Genomic DNA, 26,075 nt, shown 5'->3' with positions numbered 1-26,075 from the left:
CATTCTAACTGGGGTGAGGTGATACCTGATTGTGGCTTTATTTGCATTTCCCTTATGGCTAGTGAACCTCAGCATCTTTTCATGGGTCTATTGGAGATTTATATTTCATCCCTTGAAAAATGCCTGTTCATATCCTTTTCCCATTTCTTAACTGGGTTGTTTGTTTTGCATTGTTGAGTTTCTTGAGCTCCTTATATATTCTGGATATTAATCCTTTATTAGATGCATAGTTTGCAAATGTTTTCCCCCATTCTCTTGGTTCCCTTTTCACTTTGTTGAATGTTTCCTTTGTTGTGTAGAAACTTCTTAGCTTGATGTAATCCCATTTATCCATTTTTGCTTTTATTACCATGTTATTGAAGAAGTGTGTGCCTGGGCCAATGTCTTCAGTATGTTTTCCTCTAATAATTTGATGGTTTCAGGCATTAGGTTTATATCCTTGATCCATTGTAAGTTGATTTTTGTGTAGCATGTAAGGTATTTTGTTTCAAACTTCTGCATGTGGAAATTGTTTCAAACTTCTGCATGTGGAAATCCAATTTTCCCAATACCGTTTGTTGAAGAGACTGTTCTTTTTCCAGTGAGTGATTTTGGATTGTTGTCAAAGATTAGCTGGTTGTAGATGTGTGGATTAAGTTCTGGGGTTTCTTTTCTGTTCCATTGGTCTACATGTCTGTTTTTGTGCCAGTACCAAACTGTTTTGATTATTACAGCCCTGTAGTATGTCTTGGAATCTTGTATTGTAATGCCTCCGACTTTGTTTTTGTTGTTAAAATTGCTTTGTCTATTTGGGGTCTATTGTGTTTCCATATGAATTTTATGATTGTTTTTTTTTTCTAGATGTATGAGAATGTCCTTGCTATTTTGATTGGGATTGCATTAAATCTATAAATTTCTTTGGGTAGACAGTTTGATGACATTGATTCTTTCAATGCACAGTATGAGAGATTTTTCCTTTTTTTGGTGTGTCTTCTGTTTCTTTCATTAATGTTTGTGATTTTCTTTATAGAGATCTTTCACATCCCTGGTTAAATTTATCCCAAGATATTTAAATTTTTAGGCATTGTGAATGCGACTGACCTTATAAGGTCTTTCTAGATCAGAGTATTGTTGATGTATAAGAATGCTAAAGATTTTTGTGTACTGATTTTATTTTCTGCGACTTTGCTGAATTTGCTGATGAGTCCCAATGGTCTCTTAGTAGAGCTTTTGGAATACTAAAATGAGTTATACACTATTAACAATTTAGTTATGAAGCGTAATATAATAGAGCAGAATTTATACTTGTTTAGAGCTAATGATCCATGGTAAAAGGTGGGTTTTATTAGCGGTAGCATAAAAATAGTATCAATTAAATATTCAAAGTAGTAAGATTTGAAAGAGTAAAAGGGGCCAGACATTGTGATGCAGCAGGATAGGTTGCCTGCATCCAATACCTGAGTGCCTGGGGTCAAGTCCCCTCTCCACTTCTGATATGGCTTCTTACTAGTGCACATCCTGGGAGGTAGCAGAGGATGGCTAGAGTACTTGGGTCCGTGCTGCCTATGTGGGAGACCCAAATGGAACTCCCGCCTCTGGCTTTGGCCTGGTCCAGTCCTGATTATTACTTGTCAGTGGATTTAACATTATCAGTGAAGTGAATTTGCCATAATCAATGCAGTAAACAAAGATCAGATGAGGCTCCAGCTCAATACATCAAGAACTGTGTCTCTCCCACAGCACCATCCAGGACACATACATTCCATATCCTGTGTTCACACTGGGTCAGGGTGAATGACTGAGTAATACCCCTGAGTATACTTGAAGATAAATCAACGATCTCATTCTCTCTGCCTTTAAAACAGATCAAACTTTTTTAGAGGATGAGTAGAAGATGGATAAAATGTCACTGTGTATGTGGCGGGTGTGTGTGTGTGAGAGAGGTTTCTTTGGATCTTTGGAAACAAGCTTCCACAAATCCTGCAAATAGCTGATACAATAGATGTGGAGGGGGTGAATGACTGAGAAAGAGTTCAGTTTGGGAAGGTATCAATGTACATGTTACAGTTGCATCAGAAGGAAGACAATTTTGGGTGGATGAGAACTGTCAAAATTATTCAAAGGAAGAAAGAAGTGAGCCAACAACAGAGCTCATAGGAGACAGAAGAATGATGAAGGTCTGAAATCAGGGACATCTGTGTAGGAAAGTGCTTCAGATCTAAATGTCTCAGAAAGCTTGGAAAGTAAAGATTGGAGGAACATTTCTGTAACTTAATGAAAAAAGGAAGCGAATGAGTCAAAGCAGATTATATGTGAGTTTAGAGAGTAAGAGCATAAAAACAGATTGTTCCAAAAGGACTTCATGAATGAAACAAAGTCTTGTTTTTGAAGGCTGTATTTGGGAATATGTTCTGGAAAATGTATTCTAGTTGTGTGTTTGGTCTGGTGGCACAGAGTAACCAGGTGTTCACCAAACCTGTGTCCTCACCTTATTTGACATTCCACTGGTCTCCACTGGATGTCCTATGACACAGCTCCGATATGTGCCCATAACAACTTTTCATGTGGGATTCTCCAGTTTTCTTTTCTTTTGGAGTGAAGTCATACATCAAGGTTGGTGAAGCCATGAGATGGAAGTATCTTGAATCCTGGAATCATCACTTGGATAAGTCATTTGCCAAGCTTTCTAAGGGGAAGTTTTCCAGGACCTCCTAGAACCATCCGCTGGTTCACTCCCCAGATGGCCTCAATGGCTGGAGCTGGGCCAATCTGAAGCCAGGAGCCAGGAGCTTCTTATGGGTCTCCCACATGGGTGCAGGGGCACAAGGACTTGGGCCATCTTCTACTGCTTTCCCAGGCCACAGCAGAGAGCTGGGTCAGAAGAGGAGCAGCCGGGAATAGAACTGGCGCCCTTATGGGATGCCAGCTCTTTAGGCCAAGACTTTAACCCGCTGTGCCACAGTGCCAGCCCCTGCACTATGTACTATTGAGTTTCAGGTTTGTCTTGTTGTGTTTGGTCAAATGGCAAGGAAAACCCAGTGGAGTTTACTTCAGTGGATACTTCAATCTGGGAGGACTTCTGTGCGTGCCTGGAGGATGGAGGAATAGTGCTTATTCCATTCTCTAGTTAGGTCTAGATCTACAAAATGCAGCTGGAGATGCTTTTATCAGAGACTTTGTGAAATGTGGGCTCAAGAGACAGTGCAATGCAGCACTGAGATGAGAGTACGTCTTCCCCTTTTTTATAAGATTAGTGTTGGCTCTGACCCTAGGAGGCTCAACAGCAATGCACATCTTTTGGTGCCTGGTGCATTTTGTAGATTTGGAAGCCTGAGGATAGCATAGAGGGAAGAACGGGCTTGGGAATAGCATCTGGGGCAGCACCTGTGCTCATAAAAAGTAAGCAGACAAGGACTTCTCATCTGTCTATGTAAGTTACTTCCAGGAGTCTCAGAAACCCCTGGTTGGGGTGAGGGATGGGCCTTGCAGGTGGTGGTGACAGCAGGCAAGCACAGTTCAAATCATTGTCTTGAAGGAGTTGTTTGTCTCTAAAAGTTGGTGAGCCCTGGGGAAATTTTTGAGTCCCATGGAGACCCACGTTGAGAATATTATTGTATAATTTAATGAGGAGACACCTTCCATACATGAGATAGTATCATTTAAGGATTGAGACCCGAACAACAAAAGGGAACTTATTCATACAAATGTAACTTAATCCTAACCCATTTTAAGCTCCTTATTGTGCCTTGTTACTTGATGGGACTTGGTCTGGCAGCGTCTTTGGTGTTTAAGTGGTTATATTTTCAGAAAATAAGAATTTTTTTTTACTTGAATGTTTCAAAATGCTTTCATGGTATGTGAAGAAAGCCACTTGATTAAAGCGTTTGCAGTTCGTGTTAAATCCCTTTCTTCTTTCCAAAGAATTCAAGGTGCTGGCACAAACTAAAAGGGTTAAACTACACCTGGCCCTTTCATTGTGTCATTGTGAATGTTGTGAGTGAAGTCCAAAATATGAGTTTTCATGTGAATCTTTGGTAAGTGCTGCCCCCGGCCCTGCACCCCGCCCCATCTATCTCATGATGTAAATATGTTACTCATTCATCAAACACAGTGTGGCAGTGAAGCAAATGGGTGATTTTGATGCTCCTCCATTAGGAAAGAGGGAGAAAACCTGTAGAGACTGAACTTTTGCTTATTAATCTGGTCATTGTATCACCTTGCTTTTATAAAACCCAGTAAGCACAAGCCTCCTGGTAATGACTCCACATTGGCCTGCTCCCTCGTGCACGTGGAAACCGCTGACTATTTAAACACACAAAGTCCATCTACACCTTGAGTTAAGATGAGACCCTCCTATGCCACATGTTGTGATTTTTCTTCTTTCAAGTATCATTACAGCAGGCTTCTGTCTCACTCTCATTGGTGATCTTCCTCAAATAAACAGCTCCCGAGGGGGTAGGAGCCCCGCCGTCCCTTCTGCCCCCCTCTCAGGAGCCCAGCTTATTTGATGTGTTTTTCCACTAGAGCAAATCTGTTTACTTAAGGACAGATTTCCAGACTTCCAGAAACACCAGAGAGGCAGAGTAAGAGCTGCTCCTTGTTCTTGATCCAGCCATTAGCCACGTTGTTGCAAGATTTCCATATTTTGGTCTGGAGGACAGAGACTTGGAGGTCAATGCTGCCACGATTTGTGCGGTAGCTGTTTCTGGCATTTTGGATGTTGCTGACTCCCTTTCCCACATCCAGGAGCCAGGGTTAATTGTAGGCAAGAAGGCAAAGCAAACTGAAATGCGGAAAGGACTGTGTTGGCAGAGCGTATTACATGGGGCTGTACAACAGCTACATAATAATAACTTTTCCCATTTGTTTAATCCATTGCATGATATGCTGTAAGGCAAAGTTGGCATACACAATCCATTCATCCTTCAAGTATTTATTGAATGTCTATACTGTGGCAGGCACTGTTCTGGCTATTGAGACTACCAAACCTAACAAAAACAGGCAAGTATCACTGCTCCTATGAAACTGACACCCTGGTGGAAAAAAGAAACAATAGCATATTAGATGAAAACATTGTAGTCACTCATAAAATCACATGGTTTCCCACACTTCATGAACCATTTTGAAAAAAACTAGCAATCTTGTATCATTTTGCAGTTTACATATTTTTATAGTACTAAGGCATTTGTGTGTTCTTCCACTTACACATCATCTCATTTCATCATTTCAATAGCTCCCTGAAGAACGTATGATTTTCTGTCTTATTGGCAATCGGAGAGCCAAGGCTCAGAGTCGGGTATGCTAGGCCAGTGTCCCAGACTCACTTCAAGTCAGGTGCTTTGACAGAACAACTAGAAGAGCAACACTTCATGCCGTGCATCCTATGTGTTGCATGTTTTTGAAATACTGGTAAAACCTAAACATCTTGGTTGGAAGTTAGTCTGGCATTTTTTATGTGGAGGGGGATTCCAGGAGATTAATAAATCATGCTATTGTCATCTCCATGAATCCCTTTAAGACTTTGCTTCCTGAAGTGACACATATTCGGGAAATCCTTGGGAGGGGGATGTAATGCAAATGGTATGAAATCAGAACATGTTTCTGGCTTGTAGTGAGATGCAGTTAAAAAGAAGACAAAGCATCCGCAGTTTCCATAGTGTTTGGAGTCTCCATGCCTTACTCTGAGTTGAGTCTATTACTTGAGCTGTAGATTACAACTAATATGGGAGATTCTGGGGTAGTCTGGGTTCCATGAACTCCAATACTTTTTTTTTTTTTATCTGTATTTTTTTTTTTAACTTTTATTTAATGAATATACGTTTCCAAAGTACGAATAATGGATTACTATGGCTTCCCCCCATACCGTCCCACCCACAACCCTCCCCTTTCCCACTCCCTCTCCCCTTCCATTCACATCAAGATTCATTTTCGATTATCTTAATATACAGAAGATCAGCTTAGTATACATTAAGTAAGGATTTCAACAGTTTGCTCCCACACAGAAACATAAAGTGAAAAATAATAGATGATTTTTTTTAATGATGATGAAATCAGATCAGACCTATTGTCATGTTTAATCCCAGTGAGAGTCAAGTTGGGAGTTGATAGTTTCTTTTCTTTTCTTTTCTTTTCTTTTCTTCTTTTTTTTTTTTTTTACAGAGGATCAGTTTAGTATGCATTAAGTAAAGATTTCAACAGTTTGCACCCCCATAGAAACACAAAGTGAAATATATTGTTTGAGTACTCATTATAGCATTAAATCTCAATGCACAGCACATTAAGGACAGAGATCCTACATGAGGAGTAAGTGCACAGTGACTCCTGTTGTTGACTTTACCAATTGACACTCCTGTCTATGGCATCAGTAATCTCCCTATGCTCCAGTCATGAGTTTCCAAGGAACTCCAATACTTAAAACCCAAAGCTTGGGGCCAGCATTGTGACAGTGAGCAAAACTACCACCTGCTGTGATACCTACATCCTACATGGATGCTGGTTCATGTTCTGGCTGCTCCACTGCTGATGCAGCTCCCTGCGAATGGCCTGGGAAAAGCAATGGAAGATGCGTGTGGGAGACCTGGAAGAAGCATCTGGCTCCTGCCTTGGGCCTGGCCCAGCCCTGACCATTGTGACCATTTGGGGATTGAACCAATGGATGGAAGATCTCTCTATCTAAGTCTCTCCATCTTTCTCTGGAACTCTGCTTTTCAAATAAAATAAATCTTTTTTTAAAAAACTAAGTCCAAAGCTTCCTCAGAGGCAAAATCCAGCATGGAGGAGAAACTGCTGGGAATACAATCCAAACTGAGAGTAAGAATGCTAATGCAGTGGAATGAGAAGTCCCAGTGAGACTGGGAGGGGGCAGTAGAAGAGGAACATTTCAGAAAGCCCAGGTCATGTATTTATGTCTTTAAAAACAGCAAAAAGGGAGTTCCAGCATTGTGGACCTACACAAGCCCTTCAGACTCACCCTTCATTCCAAAGTGAGTAAAACTCATCTGCCTGAGACCATGAGTAACAGGAAAGGATGGTGGATGAGTCACATGCAAAGCCATTCAGAAAATAAGGAGAAGAATAGTATCCCTACCGAGTAGTGAAAGATTTCAGAAAAACAGGCTCATGAAACACCTGACAATTGTAACCCAATACTAAAGCTGAAAGAAATGAAGTTGATGGGAACTGTGAAAGAACAAGACACCAGAATTCACAAAACTCAGAAATGGGGTAATTGGGGAAAAGGAACATGTAAGTGACAAGAGGACTTATTAAACCAAAAATGATAGCAGTGATAAAATTAGGAAGAAAACAAAAGCAAAAATAACAATAGATAATGGCTTAGGGCAAATAGAAGAAGGAAAATGAAAAAAAATTAGAAGTCAACAAGAAATTAAGGAGAGAAAAAATAAGTGAAGGTGGTGGATTCAAGGATAAGCGAAGAAGATTCAATGTTTGTGTGTCCTCAAAGAAGAAAACTAAAGGCACGGAGAACAACACATAATTTTCATAATAAGTAAATTTATTTATTGAAATACAGAGTTAGAGAGAGAGAGAGAAAGAGAGAGGGAGAGAGAGAGAGAGAGAGACATCATCCATCCACTATGTCACTTCCTGAGTGGCTGCAATGGCCAGGGCTGAGCCAGGCCAAAACCAAGTACCAGGAATTTTCATCCAGATCTCCCACATGGGTGTCAGGGACCCAAGTATTTAGGCCATTTTCCGTGGCTTTTTCCAGGCCATCATGAGGGAGCTGGACGGGAAGTGGAGCAGCCGGGATGAGAACTGGTGCCCATTGAGATGCCAACATCGCAGGCAGTGGCTTTACTTTCTGCACCACAATGCTGGGCCCAGAGCACAATATGTATTAAAATCCATAACTCAAGGGAATTCTCCTGAAATAAAGGTTTATTTCAAGCCTCATATTAAAAGTGAAACAACTTGGAAAAACTGACCCAAAAAAGCTCTACATTGAGATATTTTATTTAACATACTAGACTTGAAAGAGTGAGAGAAGAGAATTCCTTTGGGAATCCAGGCTAAATGATAGTTCATGTGTTAGGGGAATAAAACAACATTTTCACCAGACCATTCAAAAGCCATGTTCACCAGAAACAGTGGATTAGCATAATTAACCTGCTTAAGGAAAGAAAAAGTAAAAGAAGGAGTTGACATGCTGTCAGGACCATGTCAAAACCTCAGAGGTCCTGCTCCTGTGAGTTCCTTCTGAGCAAACTATGAGGGAAGGTGCCTCAGACAGCCACAGGGACTGCAGAGGCATTGCCATAAGGGTTGGTGAGCCTGTCTTCCACTAAAAAGCGGAAACAAACCAAGGAGGCGGGCACATGAGGTCCAGGAAACACGACATTCGCCGCAACAAAGCGTGAAACCTTGTCAGTCTGACAGATTCCTCTACATAGAAAACTGTCTTTGAAAGAAGCATTTTATGGAGATGTTGCAGGGTGTGGGAAACTTAATGAGATGTTCAATGCAAACTATGCAAATGAAAAAGGACATTAATCTAAGATAAACAAAAAGTTGTATGAGTAAATATAATCATAGTATATAACTTGACTTATTAATGAGTAATATTTACATAGTCATGACATGACAGCTGTGATTGTGGATAGGATCCAAAAAATAAGGTGGATGACTTCTGGAGAATAGTGAAGGGGGAGAAATGACGTGATTGAACTATTATCAAAGTTCACTATGGTAAAAAGTCAACAGCTAATGAATCAAGCAATAGGATTGTATTGCACTGATTATTCATGATATGGAGACATGCACGGCGAAGCAACAGTAGAAGAATTCAAAGATGTTGCTTCTGGAGAAAAAGGATGAGGAAGAGAAAGGGGACAAGGATGTTTTGCTGAGAAGCCTTTTAGTCTTAATTTGACTTATAAACCAATTTGCATGTAATCTTTGGTAATAAATCTGAAACAAACAAAAAGCCAAGGCTTTCACTGATCTTTCAGACTAACTGGATTTACTCCCCATCCATACAGCGTGGTGGGCCTTATCCTTGCTGGTGACCCAGTCATCCCTCTGTAGGTTCTGTCTTTCCTTGGACTCCCTGCCCTTTGCCTAAAGGAGATGGACTCTTTAGCTTTCTCAGAGCCTGGACGAGAATAACTGACTCACAGTGAAAGTGGAAAACACCCAGCGGAGTTCACCCTTCCCACTTCCTCTTGTATTGAGGAGGACGTCATGGCTGGTGGTGAGTGAGTGGCCCAAAGTTCACTGCTCTTTGAGTGTCTGAATTGGACTGTGGGTCTCCCGCTTATGACTGGTGCGTTTCCTACTGCCACACAGTGCTTCCTCTGGTGAGTTTATTTGGTCCGTGCACACACTGGCTCCCAGCCCCCATGCAGCCGATTTGTTCAAGGTTCTAGTCCTGGTTGGGGCGCTGGGTTCTGTCCCAGCTGCTCCTCTTCCAGTCCAGCTCTCTGCTGTGGCCCGGGAGTGCAGTGGAGGATGGCCCAAGTGCTTGGGCCCTGCGCCCACATGGGAGACCAGGAGGAGCACCTGGCTCCTGGCTTCGGATCAGCGCGGTGCGCCGGCCACAGCGCGCCAGCCACAGTGGCCATTGGGGGGTGAACCAACGGTAAAGGAAAACCTTTCTCTCTGTCTCTCTCTCTCACTGTCCACTCTGCCTGTCAAAAAAAAAAAAAAAAAGATTATGCTTTTTTAAGTATTCTCTTATCTGGGCGCTGCCGTTAGTGTATCTAGGCTGAGTGCCCAGTGCAATTTACCCTTACCTCTGCTGCTCTCTGCTGGCCATGGCTGGTCTCTGTTGTTCACCTTTCCTGCCCAATGACTGACATACTGTTGTCACTACCTCTCAGTGAAAAAATTTCCTTTGCTGCAGATCAGGATTGTGCCTAGAACCTGTGCCAATCCACATTGCCAAGTCCTGCCTATTACATGACAGCTTGTTAGAAATGAAGGACCGTGGGCCCCGTTGTATATTTCTTGAATCCGAATCTGCATTCTAACTGGATTCCGGGTGAGTCATGCACATTAACGTTTGGGAAGGCCTGCTCTAGGTCCAGCTCAACTATGCTCCAGGAAGGAACTGAGATCAACCTTTCCTGCTCAGTGATTTTCTCTGGTCATTCTTTTTTTGTTTTTTTTAAGATTTATTTATTTATTTGAGAGGCAGAATTACAGAGATGGAGAGGCAGAGAGAGAGAGAGAGAAAGAGAGATTCCATCACTGGTTCACTCCCCAAGGGTCACAATGCTCAGAGCTGGGCAAATCTGAAGCCAGGAGCCAGGAGCTTCTCCTGGGTCTCCCACATGGGTGCAGGGTCCCAGGAACTTGGGCCATCTTCTACTGCTTTCCCAGGCCACAGCAGAGAGCTGGACGGGAAGTGGAGCAGCTGGGACTCGAATCAGTGCCCATATGGGATGCCGAGATTGCAGGCAGTGGCTTTAACTTCTATGCCGCAGCGCCAGACCCTCTGGTAATTCTAACATCTGTTCCCATTCTTGTCACCTGGTAATGATAAATTCTGGCCCATATGCTTTTCTCTGTTAACAGGGAGCAAGAAATAGAATACATGGAATTCTAAAATTTCTTTTAAAAGATTTATTTATTTATTTGAAACACAGAGTTAGAGAGAGAGAGAGAGAGAGAGAGAGAGAGAGAGAAGAGAGAGAGAGAAAAATCCTCCATCTGCAGATTTACTACCCAGATGGCCCCAATGGCCAGGGCTGGGCCAGGCTGAAGCCAGAAGCTCAGAACTTATTCCAAGTCTCACACAAGGGTGTAGAGGCCCAAGCACTTGGGCCATCTTCCACTGCTTTCTCAAACACATTAGCAGGGAGCTGGATCAGAATTGGAGCAGCCAGGACTCAAACCAGTGCCCATATAGGATGTGCCATTTCTCAGGCAGAGGCTTTACCTGCTACAACAGAATGCCAGCCCTGATTTCTAAACTTTAAAAGTCCTCCAGATTAAAAGATTGAGGAAAAGCAAATGCATTGTGCTGTTTGGCATTCCTTCTGGATCTTTCCCCCTTTCCCTTCCACAGTTAAGAGAAATTCGTCTTTGTTTTGAAGATAGACCAAAATTATCCTACAAAATTCCGACAAATCTATTTTGCTTATAATTTATAAAAATCTTTATAGATAGTTACATTGAATATTTGGAAGCATCAGTCCGAGAGTGGGGTTCAGAATTCTAGAAACATAATCCACAGCTCACTAAAGTGTCCCATGTTCTCCTGCACAACCTAAGTCATTCTAAGGCACTTATCCTGCAAAGGTATCCTGGGCAATCACCATCAGCCCAGCATAATGTCAGGTGCTAAGGATTCAAGGCTAATGTGGCTCCAACTTTCACTGCTCCCCTAGTCTTATGTGGAGGACAGCCATTAAACACACCATGATCAAGTGACAGTTGCACAAAGTACTGAAAGGAAAAGTGATGGAATTTTGTTTAGGTTCTATGAAAAAGTGACGTTGGGTAGAGAAGGCCCTGAGAGAGCAGCAGCTGAGTGGAGCTGCCAGGAGGAGTGTGGCTGGGCACAGAGATTAAGAGGGCCTTTGAGCGGGTCATGGCCAAACAGTACAGGAGTTGGTGGCACCCAGAGCTTAGTTAGAGATTTATTTCAAGAACAAGATCCAACGGAGAGTCCAGTGCAGGGGAATGTCATGCTGTATCTCTTAATTCTCATCCAGCAAGCTGTTATTCCGGTAGGTTGAGTTGACCCTCAGTCCTTGGCCAGGGTACCCTTAAGAGGAGAACCAATCTCTGGGTTGAATGTAAGCTCCAGGCGCTGGGAATGCTTCATTTCTCTTTCCTTATTGCCTTCCCTTCATTGCAGTAACCTCTCCCAGGGAGCTAAATCACTCGTGCCCAGGTTCTAGGACAGCCGTGCCCCTCTGCTCCTGGTGATATCAGAAAAGACGTCCCTGTTCTCCTCCTCCCCCTTCTGCACAGCACAGGACGGCAGGCAATGTTACCTGTATTCCCTTTCCTCCTTTAAAGATGTCCTAATCCCATCCCCCCAGCAAGCCCCCTCCTCCAAAATGTCAGTGAATGGATTCCGTATAGCCTGAAGTTTTTATGAATAGTATATTTGGACTCCATGTCAAATGAGGTTCTTTTTTCAAAAATGAGCTTCTGGGGTAAAAAGGTTAAGGATGGGTTTCTCTTGGCATAAAGCAGAGACTGGGTCAGATCATGTCTGGCTAGAATTACTTGATAAGGAAGCTCAAAGAGTTTTGTTTGACAAAAGGATCTCCGAGATGTGATTTTGCTCAATAAAGTTTTGCTTCAGAAGGAAAAACTTGTAGATACAATTCTAAGAACACAATGATAATTCCTTCCCCTCTCCCTCCCTTCCTCTCCTTTCTTCCCACCTTCTCTCCTTCACCCTTTCTTTTTTTAGTTTGAGATAACATATCTTAAAATCACATTGAATCTCTTAAAAACTAATTAAAATTAAAATAAAAAATGTCAAAAAATTCAAAAATTAGGACAAATAGGGAGAGAAAAAGAAAAAGAAGGAAGAACTTGCAGTAGCCCAGGAATCAGTGAGTTGTTTAGAAACTCTGAAAATGAGTTAGGCATGTCTGCTTCGATAGGTTTCATCAGAGTAGAAGAGAGGTAACATTAACCTGTCATTAGAAATGAAATTTACCTTTAAAACAATTATGAAGAGACTGTGAGAAAGATAAATCAAAACAAATTTGGTTTAAGTCACAAAGATTTTATTCTGTAGCTAGTTTTGTTTTCTTTGTTTCTATATTCTGTTATTACTGAATTTTTTTTAGTGAAGTGCATTATTTAAGTTGTCTTAACATAGTAACTATTTCTGTTACATAGTTGCTATTGACACAGAACAGGTAATTTCTGTCTTTCTCATAAGCCCCATGGGCACTGTGCCTGGGCTGCAATGGGCCAAACAGACTACCTGACCTTGCACCTGGGTAGCAGATGCAGTTCCCAGAGGTGTCCCATGATTTCCCAGAAGAACCACTGTCAGAATGCAAACCAAAATGAGTGTGGGTCCTAAACGAAGTTTCTCCAAACTCACATTTGGCACCATGCTGACCACAGCACTACCTATTATTTTGGGTTGAAGCCAACATTGATTTTGAAGTTTTACTCTTTTACCAATATTTCAAAGATGCTGTAAGACCTGAATCATTATATACTGATTTATATATTTCTATTTGTGCCCACAAAAGCAATGCCATATAACTTGCTGGAATTTCAGGAGGGAAATCATACAATGTCACATCATAACTCCAGAATTCTGGCAACCTGTGAGTGTCTACGCACTTCTAGAACTTTCTGTGAGCCATCAATACAGCAGATGCAGTTTCAGGGTGATTCATCTCTCAGCTAAAACCTATGCAAGTTATTTTCTAGAAAAAAAAAAAAAGTGATGCTTCCCAGGAAGCTGTCGTATCTTTTCACATTTCCTTTTTACCTACAAATCTTCCTTGAACCAGACCCCCTTCTAATATTGAATGTGGTGGTCAGAGGGCACATGCTAAAGATGAACAGAATTTAGCAGGGACCTTGCAGAGGGTAGACAAGGTTTGGGATTCGTCAGACTCAGTGGGACAGATCTCCTGGAATAGAGATGTTTTCCCTGAAAGCAGATGTCTAAGGGTTCTCACACTTTCACTCAGGAAAGATAATAAGTACAGTAAAATAAGTGATTTTGTTTAGATGTTCTGAGTGCTTTTTCCTCAAGATTTCTCTTTGTGCCTTTTTGGTGTGTCTGCTGTTTTGTATTGTTGTGTGCAAGACAGAAAGGCATTTCTATTATGACCAGTAGCCAAAGCAAGTCAGCCTGGAGGTCTTTGCCTTCGCTGTGAACTATAACTTCCTTATGAGAGGATGCTTGTTGTTGGAGGAGGTATTGTGTAAGATGAATAAAATTACTTGAGGTTAGAAAGAAAACCAGGGACAGAGAAAGAGGCCACACTGAGTGTGTTTAAAGTGTCCTATTTTCTGAGAGGTGCATTCGACAAAATCACCCCTGAAATGCGGTTACAGGCTCATTGAAAGCACAGAGCTGACAAAACCTCTGGAGTGTATGACCTATTTCTCACTCCAGCCTCACCCTCCTTGGACTTAGGAACTTGGACTACCTTGAAGAAGACAAGAAGGGAAGTGTGAGGGCGAGAATCATTTAAATAAAATCTCCACATGTGAGAGAGTGGGTATACTTGTATGAAAGCAAAGGCACGGGAGTCAAAAGAATATCAGTGTAGGAAAAGATAAAGAAATGTAAATTTTCGCACATTCCGTCTCAGTACCTAATCCATGAGATTTGTCTCTGCTTAGTCACTAAGCAGAACACAGAGCAGCATCTGCACCATCTTTCTCCCCAAGGGCTCTTCTGTGTGTGGAACTTAAAAACCATGCTGGGGCCGGCGCTGTGGTATAGTGGGTAAAGCCCTGGCCTGCGGTGCCAGTTTGAGTCCTTGCTGCTCTTCTTCTGATCCGACTCTCTGCTATGGCCTGGGAAAGCAGTAGAAGATGAAGGACTTCTCTCTCTGTATGTTTCTCTCTCTCTGTGTAACTCTTTTAAATAAATAAAAATAAATCTTGAGAGAGAGAGAGAGAGAGAGAGAGGTCTTCCATCCATTGGTTCACTCCCCAGATGTCTGCAATGACCGAAGATGAGCTGATCTGAAGCCAGGAACCAGGAGCTTTTTCTGGGTCTCCCACAGAGTCCAAGGACTTGCAGGGGCCCAAGGACTTAAGCCATCTTCACTGCTTTCCCAGGCCATAGCAGGGAGCTGGATGGGAAGAAGAGCAGCCGGGACTAGAACTGGTGCCCAGATGGGATGCCGGTACTTCAGGCTGGGGCTTTAAGACACCACACCACTGTGTTGGCCCCAAGAAGACCTCTCTTTCTACCTCTGCCTCTGCCTCTGGCTCTGGCTCGTTATAACTTGACCTTTCAAATAAATAAATAAATCTTAAAAAAAAACATGCTGATGAGTTTCCCAAAATCAGAAAAATAAAGCCTAGCAGGTCCTTGCTGCCTGGTCTTCATCTGGCAATGACCAGTTTTGTTATGTCAATATCTGGTGCTTGTTAAATGTGTATGACGTGCCTGGTATTGTGTAATTCTGAACTATGGCTATAAATATGGTTCAGCCTTGCCCATGAAGAGCTGAAATCCTAGTCAGAGAAACAAGTAAATAATGAAGGAGAGGGGCTGGCACCGTGGCTCACTAGGTTTATCCTCTGCCTGCGGCGCCGGCATCCCATATGGGCACCAGATTCTAGTCCTAGTTGCTCCTCTTCCAGTCCAGCTCTCTGCTGTGGCCCAGGAGGGCAGTGGAGGATGGCCCAAGTGCTTGGGTCCCTGTACCCGCATGAGAGACCAGGAAGAAGCACCTGGCTCCTGGCTTCGGATCAGCGCAGCTCGCCAGCCGTAGAGGCCATTTGGGGGGTGAACCAACAGAGGGAAGACCTTTGTCTCTGTCTCTCTCTGTCTATAACTCTATCTGTCAAATAAAAAAAATAATGACGGATCAGCACAGGGTATAATGAATTGATGGAGTACAGCTGAAAAACACTCACTAAGCATCTACTATGCACTAACTTCTGTACCTGTCACTCCACGTGTTTAACTCATTGACCTGACAGTAATCCTATTAGGTAGGGCAATTCCAATCTATGTTTTTCAGAGGTGGAAATGAAACATCAAAGGTTAGGACCACCTTCAGACTTTAAGTGATTGAACTTGCATCCCATCCTGGCAGCCTGGTTCTGCCGGTACAGCGCCAATCACCAAGTATACTTCCTCCCAGAGTTAAAGGAAGAGAGTGGGGCAAGGGCCAGAGTCACCTGGATGGTTTCTTGGAGGAAGCAGGGTCTGAATGGGATCAGAAACAGGAGAGGGCAGGTGCGAGTTGGTGGAAGTGGAGACTGGAAAGCACTTCCAGGGAGGGGGCCAGTGTGGGCCTAGGAGGCTCCAGCAGGATGAATGGAGGAACACTAAGCATGCACCAGCTTGAAGTCCAGCATGTTCCAGTGGAAGGAGAGGGTTTGGAGTTATATCCATCTTTTACAAAATATTTTTCTATTTGTTTTATGTATTTGAAAGGCAGACAGGGAGAGGAAGAAGGAGAGCGATAGGAAGAGAGTGAAAGAGAGAGAAAGACGAGAGAGATGGATGCACTCCCATATGCTGGCTCACTTCCCAAACACTCACTATTGTTCAGAGCACAAGTTAGGAGCCAGGAACCCAGCCCATGTGAGTGGCACGGATCCAACTGCTTGAGGCACCACAGCTGCCTCTCAGGATATGCAATAGGTGGAAGCTAGAACAGGGAGCAGAGCAGGGCCTTGAACCCAGGCCTTCCAATATGGGCTGTGGGCATCCCACATCTATAAATAACAGCTTTTAAACAAAACCAGGACAATTTTAAACAAAACCAGGAAATGCATGACATTGCAGTAAGTGTAGATTTTATTATTTATTTTGATTTATACATATGCACAGTGGCCAGGAGGTAGGAACTAAATCCAGGTCTCCCAAGGGAGTGTCAGTGACCCAAGTATACTTGAACCATTGCCTGCCACCTCCCAGGGTGTGCATAACAGGAAGTTGGAATTGAAAGTGGAGCTTAAACTTGAGTCCAGGGACTCTGATGTGGGATACAGATGTTCCAGTTAGCATCTCAACTGCTAGGCCAAGTGCCAACCCTAATAACTACAGATTTTAAACCATGGCGGACTGAGACTGCCAGAGGAGTTTTATCTTGTCTTTATCCCGTGGGACTGCACAGTCATAAAATGCTGCTGTATGCTAAACAGTATGAGGGAAGAGGTGTTCCTTTGGAAGAGCCATTGTTTATTGCTTTTGACCTTAGCCATATAGGAAAACTTGTTCTAGAACTGACTAATGATTTTATAAATCTTTAGGAAAATTTGTGTTAGTTCCACTTCCTAAAGAAAATAAACAAATATGTGGGAAATGCTCATCATTATAGAAATAATATTTTGAATTTTGCTAAATGAAAGTGATTTTCCCCAAACCGTCTTTTCCTCCCATCAGCAGTATCTTCTAGTCTAACATTTGATATGTTGGATCTGTAGAATTTCCTCATTCTCAGGCAGCAAGAGTTGATTCTTCTTGATTTGTTGCCAATGGCATCCATAAAAGGAAAAACCAAAGATGAAGGGTGGGAAATTGGAGGGACTGTCAAAGACATTTAATAATTACTAATTAACAATGTCAATCCAAAAATAATCCTGCCCTAAATGTTCCGTGCATGAGATTCCTTCCTGTTTTTCACCAGGCAGGGTAACATTCTGTCCCCTCAGCCCCCAGTACCTTTCAAGTTCCTCTGTCTCACTCCATTTGGAAGCAGTCCAGCGCGAACCATACCTAACCTCTCAGAGGACGGCAGTGACTTTGACTCGGCTTTTTACTGGTGCACCCCTCCAGTTAGAACTCGATTCCTACAGGTTATCTTCCACTGAATCTGCCCTACAGGAAGATATTGTGATGTCTTCCCTCCAGGGACATACTCTTATCTTTCTGCTCTGCTTGTCCACTGAAAATCACCCCATCTTTCCTCCAGCAAAGTGATTTGAGAAATTGTACTCATGTACTTGTTGTTGTTCCATGACATGTTCTTTCCCTGGTTCTTGAGTAATTGTTTTGACCTTGAACATTTCTGGAGGACAGTTAATTTCTCTATCCCCCAAGCCCCATTTCTACCTGCAGAATTGATGTTGTTTTCCTTTTGCTCTAGACCAGGAAATCGTCTTAACAGTTTGTTGTTTTTTTCCATTAATATCTATGTGGAGCAACTCTGCCTCTAGAAAAATTTCTGCTTCCTGAATGTCAACTTCATCCCCTGTTTCCCCTTATTCTGAGGTATTTTCCATAACTACATTTGTTATCCGGGAGCATTAGCCAAATTTTTAACATTTCCGGTTCTTGCCTGAAGCTTAGAGAAGCATTCTAAGATCAGGCACAAATAAGACAGGCAACATGGTAAGGTTTATGATTTATTTAGGCAATGAGAGAAATGCACAGGAAATGTGAGAGCTTTATTAAGGGAGAGGGGAGTCAGAGAGAGTAAGCCAGGAGTTCCATACCAGGCTTTTCCAGGGAGCAGCCCAGAGACTGCAAGCGAGAGCACACACAGGCAGGAGGGCAGCTAGCAGTTGTGCAGGAAAGCAGGCCCGAGAAGTGGCAAAATGGCTCACCACCTAACAGGCACGCGGGAGAGCAGGACGGGCCCAGCACACTCTCCAACCTCTTATCCACTTCCAAAAGGGGAATGCTTATGTAGTCTGATTGGCAGGTGGGTGGATACAGGTGAGATCTGGTAGGGCTGTGGGGGGCGTGGTCTCCACTTCATAAATCTAATCAATCTAATCCTATCTCCCAGATTGGCTCCGGTCCCATATCACATTTGATACAGCAAAAATATGGACTAGAGAGGCTGGCATTGTAGGTCAGTGTGTTGAGCTGCTGCTTGAGATGCCAGTATCTAAATCAAGTGAACTAGTGGATAGAAGCTCTCTCTCTCTCTCTGTCTCTCTGCATTCATTATTTTATCTAAAAAAATGTATACTACATTCCCAATGCTCCAGCTATACCAACAAAGGAAGAGTGGAGGACACGAAAGGCACAAGGTGTTAAAGTCTTTCATGATCTGGGCCCTCAAAAGTCTGAACATTTTTAACTCTTTTGTTTCACTACTTGACATTAGCCATGTAAATTTCTTGACAATAAAACCATTTTGTGTGAATGATAGTAGTAGATGAAACATCCTTAGTGAAAGGTATTTATATTCCAATTTCTCAAAACACATAGATTTTTTTTTTGCACATTCAAAGCAGTTTTTACCAATGAACTGTATTTTCAGTATCATTAACATTTTAGGTCTACAGCATGATTGAACAGAGAGTGTTCCCATAAACATCCTATCTCCACACACTCACAACTGCCCCCATTATAAGCATCCTGTTCAAGAGTGTGGACATTTGTTACAACTGAACATACATTGGCATATCATAATCACCCAAAAACCATAGTTGACATTAGGGTCCACCCCTGGTGCGGGACATTGTAAGGGTTTTGAATAGATGTATAATGGCTTGTATCTGTCTCTTTAGCACTGTAGAGAATATATTTACTGCCCTAAATATCTGTGCCCTGCCTACTCTTCTCTCCCTCTTCACTACCCCTTAGCAATCATGGATCTTTTTACTGTCTCCATAGTTTCGTCTTTTCTGGAATATCGTATGATTAGATTCACATAATATGTAGCTTTTTTAGATTAGATTTTTTGTTTTACTTAGTGAGCTGCATGTAAGTTTTCTCTTTGTCTTTTCATGGCTTGATAGCGCCTTTCTTTTTAGTTCTGAATAATAGCCCATTATCTGGCTCTATCAAAGTTTATTTGTACATTCACCTACAGAAGGATGTCTTGATTGCTTCTGAGTTTTGGCAATTATGAATAAAGTGGCTATAAGCATCCATATGCACATACTTGTATGGTTATAAATTTGAATTCATCTGGTTAATTGCTAAGCAGGGCAATTGCTGAATCATGATTATAATATGCTTAGTTTTGAAAGACCCTTCAAAATTGTCGTTCAAATAAATACACATATTTGCGTTCCCACTACGAATGAGAGAGATTCTAAAGCTCTGTATCCTCACCAGTATTTGGAATTGTCAGTGTTGTGTCTTTTGGCCACTCTAATAGGACCATAGTGGTTCCTCATTTTTATCTTTATTTGCAATTCTTCAATGACATATTATGGAGATCATTGATATGAGTATAGTAAGATTAATACCTGTCATGTTTCATATGTTTTTCTAATGTTTCTTTTATTCTTTGTTTCCATTTTTGTCTTCTAAGCTTTTTCTGCATTTTATGGTTTTAATTGAGCATTTTATATTATTCTATTTTCTCTTTTTAGCATATCAATTATATTTCTCTTACTTACATTTTATTTTTATTTGAGAGGCAGAGAGAGAGAGAGACTGAGAGGAAGACAGAGAGATGCAGAGAGAGCTCCCATCTACTGGTTCATTTCTCAGATGCCTGTAACAGCTTGGGCATTGGCTCGGGAGATGGAGGTGAGTGCTGGGAACTTAGTCCAGGTCTCTCAAGTGAGTGACAGAGAGACAACTACTTGAGCCATCATCTGCACCTCCTAGGGTCTGCACTGATGGGAAGCTAGAATCAGAAGCCAGAGCTGCTGTTGTGGCATAGCAGGTAAAATTGCCACCATCCCCCGTGGGCACCAATTCATGTCCTGGGTGCTCCACTTCTGATTCAGCTCCCTGCTAATGGCCTGGGAAAAGCAGTGGAAGATGGGTCCCAGATGAGGTTCCTGGTTTTGACTTGGTCCACCTTTGGCCCTTGTGACAATCCGGGGAATGAACCAGTGGATGGAAGAGTCTCTCTCTCACTGTCTGTCCCTCTCTCTGTAACTCTGACTTATAAACAAGTCACTTTTTTTATAAAAAAAAAAAAAAAAAAAAAAAGAATTAGAAACCAGAGCCAGGAATTGAACTCAGGCATTTTGATATGGGATGTGATTAACTGCCAGGCCAAACAACTACCCCTTCTCTTAGTTTTTTATTGTGGACCTGCTAGAAATTTCAATATATATTTACAACTAACCAAGTTCAATTCCAGATAACACTACACCATTTCATGTGTATTGTGAGTACCTTCTTCTTCACTCCTGTCTCTTGTATCATCACTGACATTCACTTGTACACAAACATATATGTGTGTGTGTGTGTATTATATATATATATATATATAATCATACCTAATCAAATGCAGCTTGACTAAACTGCTATCTGCTATATGAAGTAAAATCAAGAAAATCAAAGCTTTTGTTTTACCACCACTTCTTATTCTCCAATGCCCTTCATTTCTGTATAAGGGAGTCTCCTTTTTACCCCCAGATTGCAGTTTTCCTGGTTTCATTTAAACACAAAGAAAATGTGCACGGGAGCTGTCTTTCCATTTTCTTGCCCGTGAGCCCGGCTTGGGGATTCTGTTTGCGAGAGGGCTTCGTGGTTCTTGGAGGAAGCATTTCGAGCAATCTCAGCACGGTAAGACTGGCTGCACTGAAGCAGCGCCTGCAGCTCCTGTGCTTTGTGGGTTGGGAGCTTCTGGAAGCCACTGGGCCACAGGTGCTTTGTGTTCTTTGTTTGCTCCCATAACCACTGTTGGGCATCAAGACCTGGCCTCTGAATCTTTTCCATACCCCGTTATCAACACCTCTGGGCTTCCACCAGTTATGCTTCATCTTGACATGTCCGTCTTGACATGTGCTGGATGAACTTTTTGGTCCTATTTGTGACAGTTTTGGGCTTCATGAGGAGTCTGATGGTGGCCATGATGCTGAATGGAAGGCTGTCACTTCCATAGGCAATGATGCTAAGGAAGAGTTTCTTAAATATATCATTTTCCTTCTCTTTAACACTTCTGTTAACACTTCTTGCAAGTTAGGTTTATGGGCAACAGATTCCATTAATTCTTGTATATCTGACAAGGTCTTTGTTTTTCTTTCAGTTTTGTAGGATAATTGTGCCAGGTTCACAATTGTAGCTTAGTGGTCTCTTTCTCTCCACAACACTTTAAATATTTCACTCCACTTGCATTGTTTCTGAGGAGTAGTCAGAGGAATTCATACCTTTATACTCATCCACCTCTGTTTCTTTCAAGATTCTTAATTTGTCTTTGAGTTTCTAAAGTTTAAATGTGATATGCCTAACTGTAGTTTTTTGGGTCTTTATCATTTTTGGTGTTCTCTGAGCTTCTTAGATCTGTGGTTTGGAGTCTGACAATAATTCGAGGGAAATTCTCAGCTATTTTTTCCTTCTGTTTCTGGAATTCTCATTATGTATATGTCACTCTGTTGTATCTACAGTTCTTTGATATTCTATTTTTTATTTTTAGCCTTTGTTTTTGGTTTTGCTTTTCACTTTGGGAAGTTTCAATGTTAATATCTTCAATCTCAAATTCCTTCTTCAGCCATATTAAATCTACTGATGAACTTATCAATGCATTCTTCATTTCTGTTACAGTATATTTGACCTCTAGTATTTTTTGTTCTTTCTTAGAATTTCTGTCTCTACTACATTCTTTCATGTTGTCTATTTTTCTATTAAATTCCTTAGCATATTAACCATAGTTTTAAAAAAATCTTGGTTGGAATACTCCAACATCCTTGCCATATCTCATTCTGGTAATGATGCTTGTTCAGTCTTTTCAAACTGGGTTGTTCAAAAACCTTTAAATAGGGGCTGGTGCTGTGGCATAGTAGGTTACAGTGCTGGCATCCCATATGGGTGCCAGTTTGAGTCCTAGTTGCTCCATGTCTAATTCAGCTCCCTGCTGGTGGCCTAGGAAGGCAGTGGAAAAGGGCTCAAGTGCTTGGGCCCCTGCACCTACATGGGAGACACTGAAGAAGTTCCTGGCTCCTGGCTTCAGATCAGCCAACTTCTGGCCGTCATGGCCATTTGAGGAGTGAGCCAGAGGATGGAAGACCTTTCTCTCTGATTCTCCCTCTCTCTGTCTATAACTCTGTCTCTCAAATAAATAAGTAAATAAATATTTAAAAAACCTCTCACTATACTTTGTAGTTTCTTATTCAAAGATAGACACGATGTACTTTTTAAAGGGAACTGCAGTATAAAGGCTTTTAGTAATGGGGCGATGATGTGTGTGAGGAGGGAAGCATTTTGTTATCCTATGGTTAGATCTTAGTCTTTTGATGGGTCTGTGCTTCTGGACTTTGAAGTTAACCAGTGTTTCTCAGTTCAAAGCCTACTTCCAGCTCCCTACTTAGGTGGGATAGGATGACTACAGTGGGATGGAGTTGTGTGTTTCTTTTCTCCCTAGTAGGTTAGCCTCTGATAGAACCCAGCAGATTAGGCTTTGGTGAAGAAGTTTCTCCTTAGGGCAGACCTTGATAAGAAGAATGGAAAATGCTGTGATAGACTGCAAATAACTCATTTCCCCCTCACCCTGCTGGAAGTGTAAGGGGATTTTTCTCTGAGATTAATTGTAAGGATCAGGCAAAGCTCCTGGAAATAAAACTCACAAAAACAAGGGAGCCCCTAGGGACTGGATCCCCCTGGAGATTTTCTCTCTCAGGCTTGTCCAAAATGAGCCTCTAGCAATTCATCAATTATAGTTCAGGTTCTCCTACTCTGATCCTGGTTCCTGTTGAGATTTTGCCTCTGGTAAGTTGTGGTTCTCTATATCCTTGCGTCTGTTTCCCTAATTTGGTGAAATGCAGTTTACCTGTGACCTTATTTCTTTTTTAAAAAAAGTTGATTTTTTTAGTTTTTCCTGATGAAAACAGAGTGAAGACTTCTAAGCTCTTTATATACTAGAACTAAAGCAAGTCATTCAAAATGCTTGGGTTCATTGATTTAATAAAATAAAACAACATTTAGATTTCTCTAGTATATACATTTTCATGCAAGGATTATAACCTCATGCAACAATATGTGATAGATTTATAAAAGCTATAATGAAACTGTGCTTTCCCTCTTCTATGATTCTTATTTTTAAATCAGGAAAATTGAGAGGGTCTAATTCTCTTCAGAGCAGTTTCTCACGCCTTCAGCTAGAGCCGGAGCCCTTCCACCTGCGTGTGTTATCAGGATCCGGCATTTTTGCAGGTCCTCCAGAGGCCTGGTTGTGTGCTAGTGCTCTGCGTGCACTCATCCAATGAAATTCAAAGGCAGAGATTCTTGTCACCATCATCTTTATGACAAAAGGCTCAGAGAACTTAAGTGGAGTTTCTAGTGTCAATTCTGGTAAAGCCAAAAACTAGAAATAGAAACTGGATGCCTTGATTGAAAGCCAGGGCCTTTCCCATTATTGAAAGATAATTTACCATTTTTTGTAGTTTCTATATTTAAATCCTACATTATTCAGTATTGTAGCCACCCATGACAGGTGGTTGGTGATCAAATTGGGATGCAGATTTTTAAGGACTTGGTATGTCAGATGGATGAAATATACCTTATAATAATATTAAAATATTATTAAATGTTGAAATGATAATATTTTAGGTATTCTGGGTTAAACAAACTATATTCTTAAAACTGACTTCACCTACTTCTTTTTACTTTTTGTGTGTATGTCTGCTAGAACATTTATTATTTAAAAATTTTATTTTCATTTTTTTAAATTTTAAAGGTGGAGCAACAGAGAGAGAAACAAAGAGGCAAACAGACAGATATCTTTTTTTGTAAATGAACCCTTATATTTAAGGTCACTTGATTATTTTTTAAGATTTACTTATTTATTTGAAAGTCAGAGTTATGGAGGGAGGGAGGGAGGGAGAGAGAGAGAGAAATCTTCTTTCCACTGGTTCACTCCCTAGATGGCTGCAATGGCCAGGACTGGGCCAGGCCAAAGCCAGGAGCATCTTTCCAGTCTCCCACATGGGTGCTAGGGTCTCAAACACTTGGTCCATCTTTTGCTGCTATCCCAGGCCCATTAGCAGGGAGCTAGAATGGAAGTGGAATATCTGGGACTTGAATTAGCACCCATATGGGATGCTGGCATCGCAGGCAGTGGCTTAACCCACTATGCCATGACTCCAGCCCCACACAGAGAGATCGTTTATCTACTGATTAGTTCCCTAAATGAACACAACAGTCAAGGCTGGGCCAGTCTGAAGGTTGGATTGCAAAACTCAATCTGGGTCTCCCATGTGAGTGGCAGGGACCCAAATACTTGTGCCATCATCTGTTGCCTCCACAGGGTACACGTAAGTAGTAACATGGATGAGCAGCAAAGGAGCCTGGACTTGAGCCAGACCCTTGACTATGGCATGTGGGCATCTCCAGTGGTGTCTTAACCACTGCGCCAAATGCCCTTCCCAGGAATTTAAAATTACATTTGTAGCCTGCACTGTATTTCTGTGACAGCACTGGTCTGAATAGAAGGTAAGAGACATATTGAATTTTATTGTCCTTGACTTTGTTAATTAGTGCCACGTCCCAAGCTGATGAAAGTATTATGGGCCGCTCCCTAAACTTGTAGGTACAGTTTGTTCTCTGCTTAGGAAGTCTGGTACTTTTAATGGGGTCTGCCCATGGCTGATCCCGTCAGCTCAGGGTCAGTGGGATGTTTGGCTTTCACACAGATGTCCCACTTTCTTGGCTGGCTGTGTGCCAGGCTGTCTGCCTACTGCTGTGTGGCTCTGTCTTTCAGCCACTTAAAGTCAACGTTACATTGTTCCCCTGCAGATTCTTGCAAGACAGTCCATGGGGAGTTTCTGGCCCTACAAGGCTTGGCTAAATGCCTGTATGTCTGTAGAAATGGTGCCAGAGGTCCTGTGGTGATCAGTGTGGTTCTGATGGAAACAGGAACATCTTCTACACACAGACATCTCGCCCACCCTGTCCCCTCCCCATCCTAACACCTCTTTCACTTTACTTAAAGGTCACATGATATCTTCTTGTTTTCTTACATGTTGTCAGTAAGCTGCTCAGGCATGGAACCAAATTTTGGCTTATGGGTACTTTGGAATGATGAGTGAAGCAGAACAGGTAAAAATAAAAGGTTATTTTACTTAACAGATTGACTGTGTAATCTATTTTTTTCTTAAATTAAACCAAATGCAAGTCTCCTCAGAGGTATAGTTCATTGTAATAATTTTTATTTATTCATTTTTAATATGACATCAGCCAGATAAGAGACACTGTAGGTGGCCCAATAATACATTCTCTCTTCTCTTAAAGTGCTCTGCTCTGCTCTGCATGTCACACATGCTGAGGGACACAATAAGGCTAAATGTGAACTTGTGTTTGGGAGGTAGCAACAGAATTATTTTTTTTGGAATTTAGAAGGGGCAGAATCTTTGTTCCAGGAAGATCATGGAAAATCTTCAGAAAGGAGATATAATTTGGACTGAGCTTTGAAGAATCAAGGGAGGGCTTTAGTTTTTAAATAAAGAGAGAATGTTTTTGTAATAGCAAGGGGTCCGCAGTTGGACAAAGATATACACATGGGAGGAGAGAGCTGACTGAGGTAGGAGGAGATCAAATTAAGGATAAATCTTCAATGCTTGACTGAGAAGTCTGCTTCCCTCCCTAC

The 26,075-nt window shown here is 41.8% G+C and overlaps 1 protein-coding gene across 1 annotated transcript in view; it reads left to right on the top strand.

The window, feature by feature from the left end:
* Positions 1–25,512, top strand: part of TTC6 (tetratricopeptide repeat domain 6) — a 281,858-nt gene extending 256,346 nt beyond the window's left edge. Inside the window, exon 31 of the mRNA XM_051822786.2 lies at positions 25,460–25,512. Coding sequence (XP_051678746.2) covers positions 25,460–25,462 — 3 coding nt within the window. The 3' untranslated portion in view covers positions 25,463–25,512. The remainder of the gene's footprint in view (positions 1–25,459) is intronic.
* The last annotated feature ends 563 nt before the right edge of the window (positions 25,513–26,075 follow it).

The sequence above is a fragment of the Oryctolagus cuniculus genome, chromosome 12 (genome assembly GCF_964237555.1).
Source record: "Oryctolagus cuniculus chromosome 12, mOryCun1.1, whole genome shotgun sequence".
NCBI lineage: Eukaryota > Metazoa > Chordata > Mammalia > Lagomorpha > Leporidae > Oryctolagus > Oryctolagus cuniculus.
This window is presented reverse-complemented; position numbering and strand designations above follow the sequence as displayed.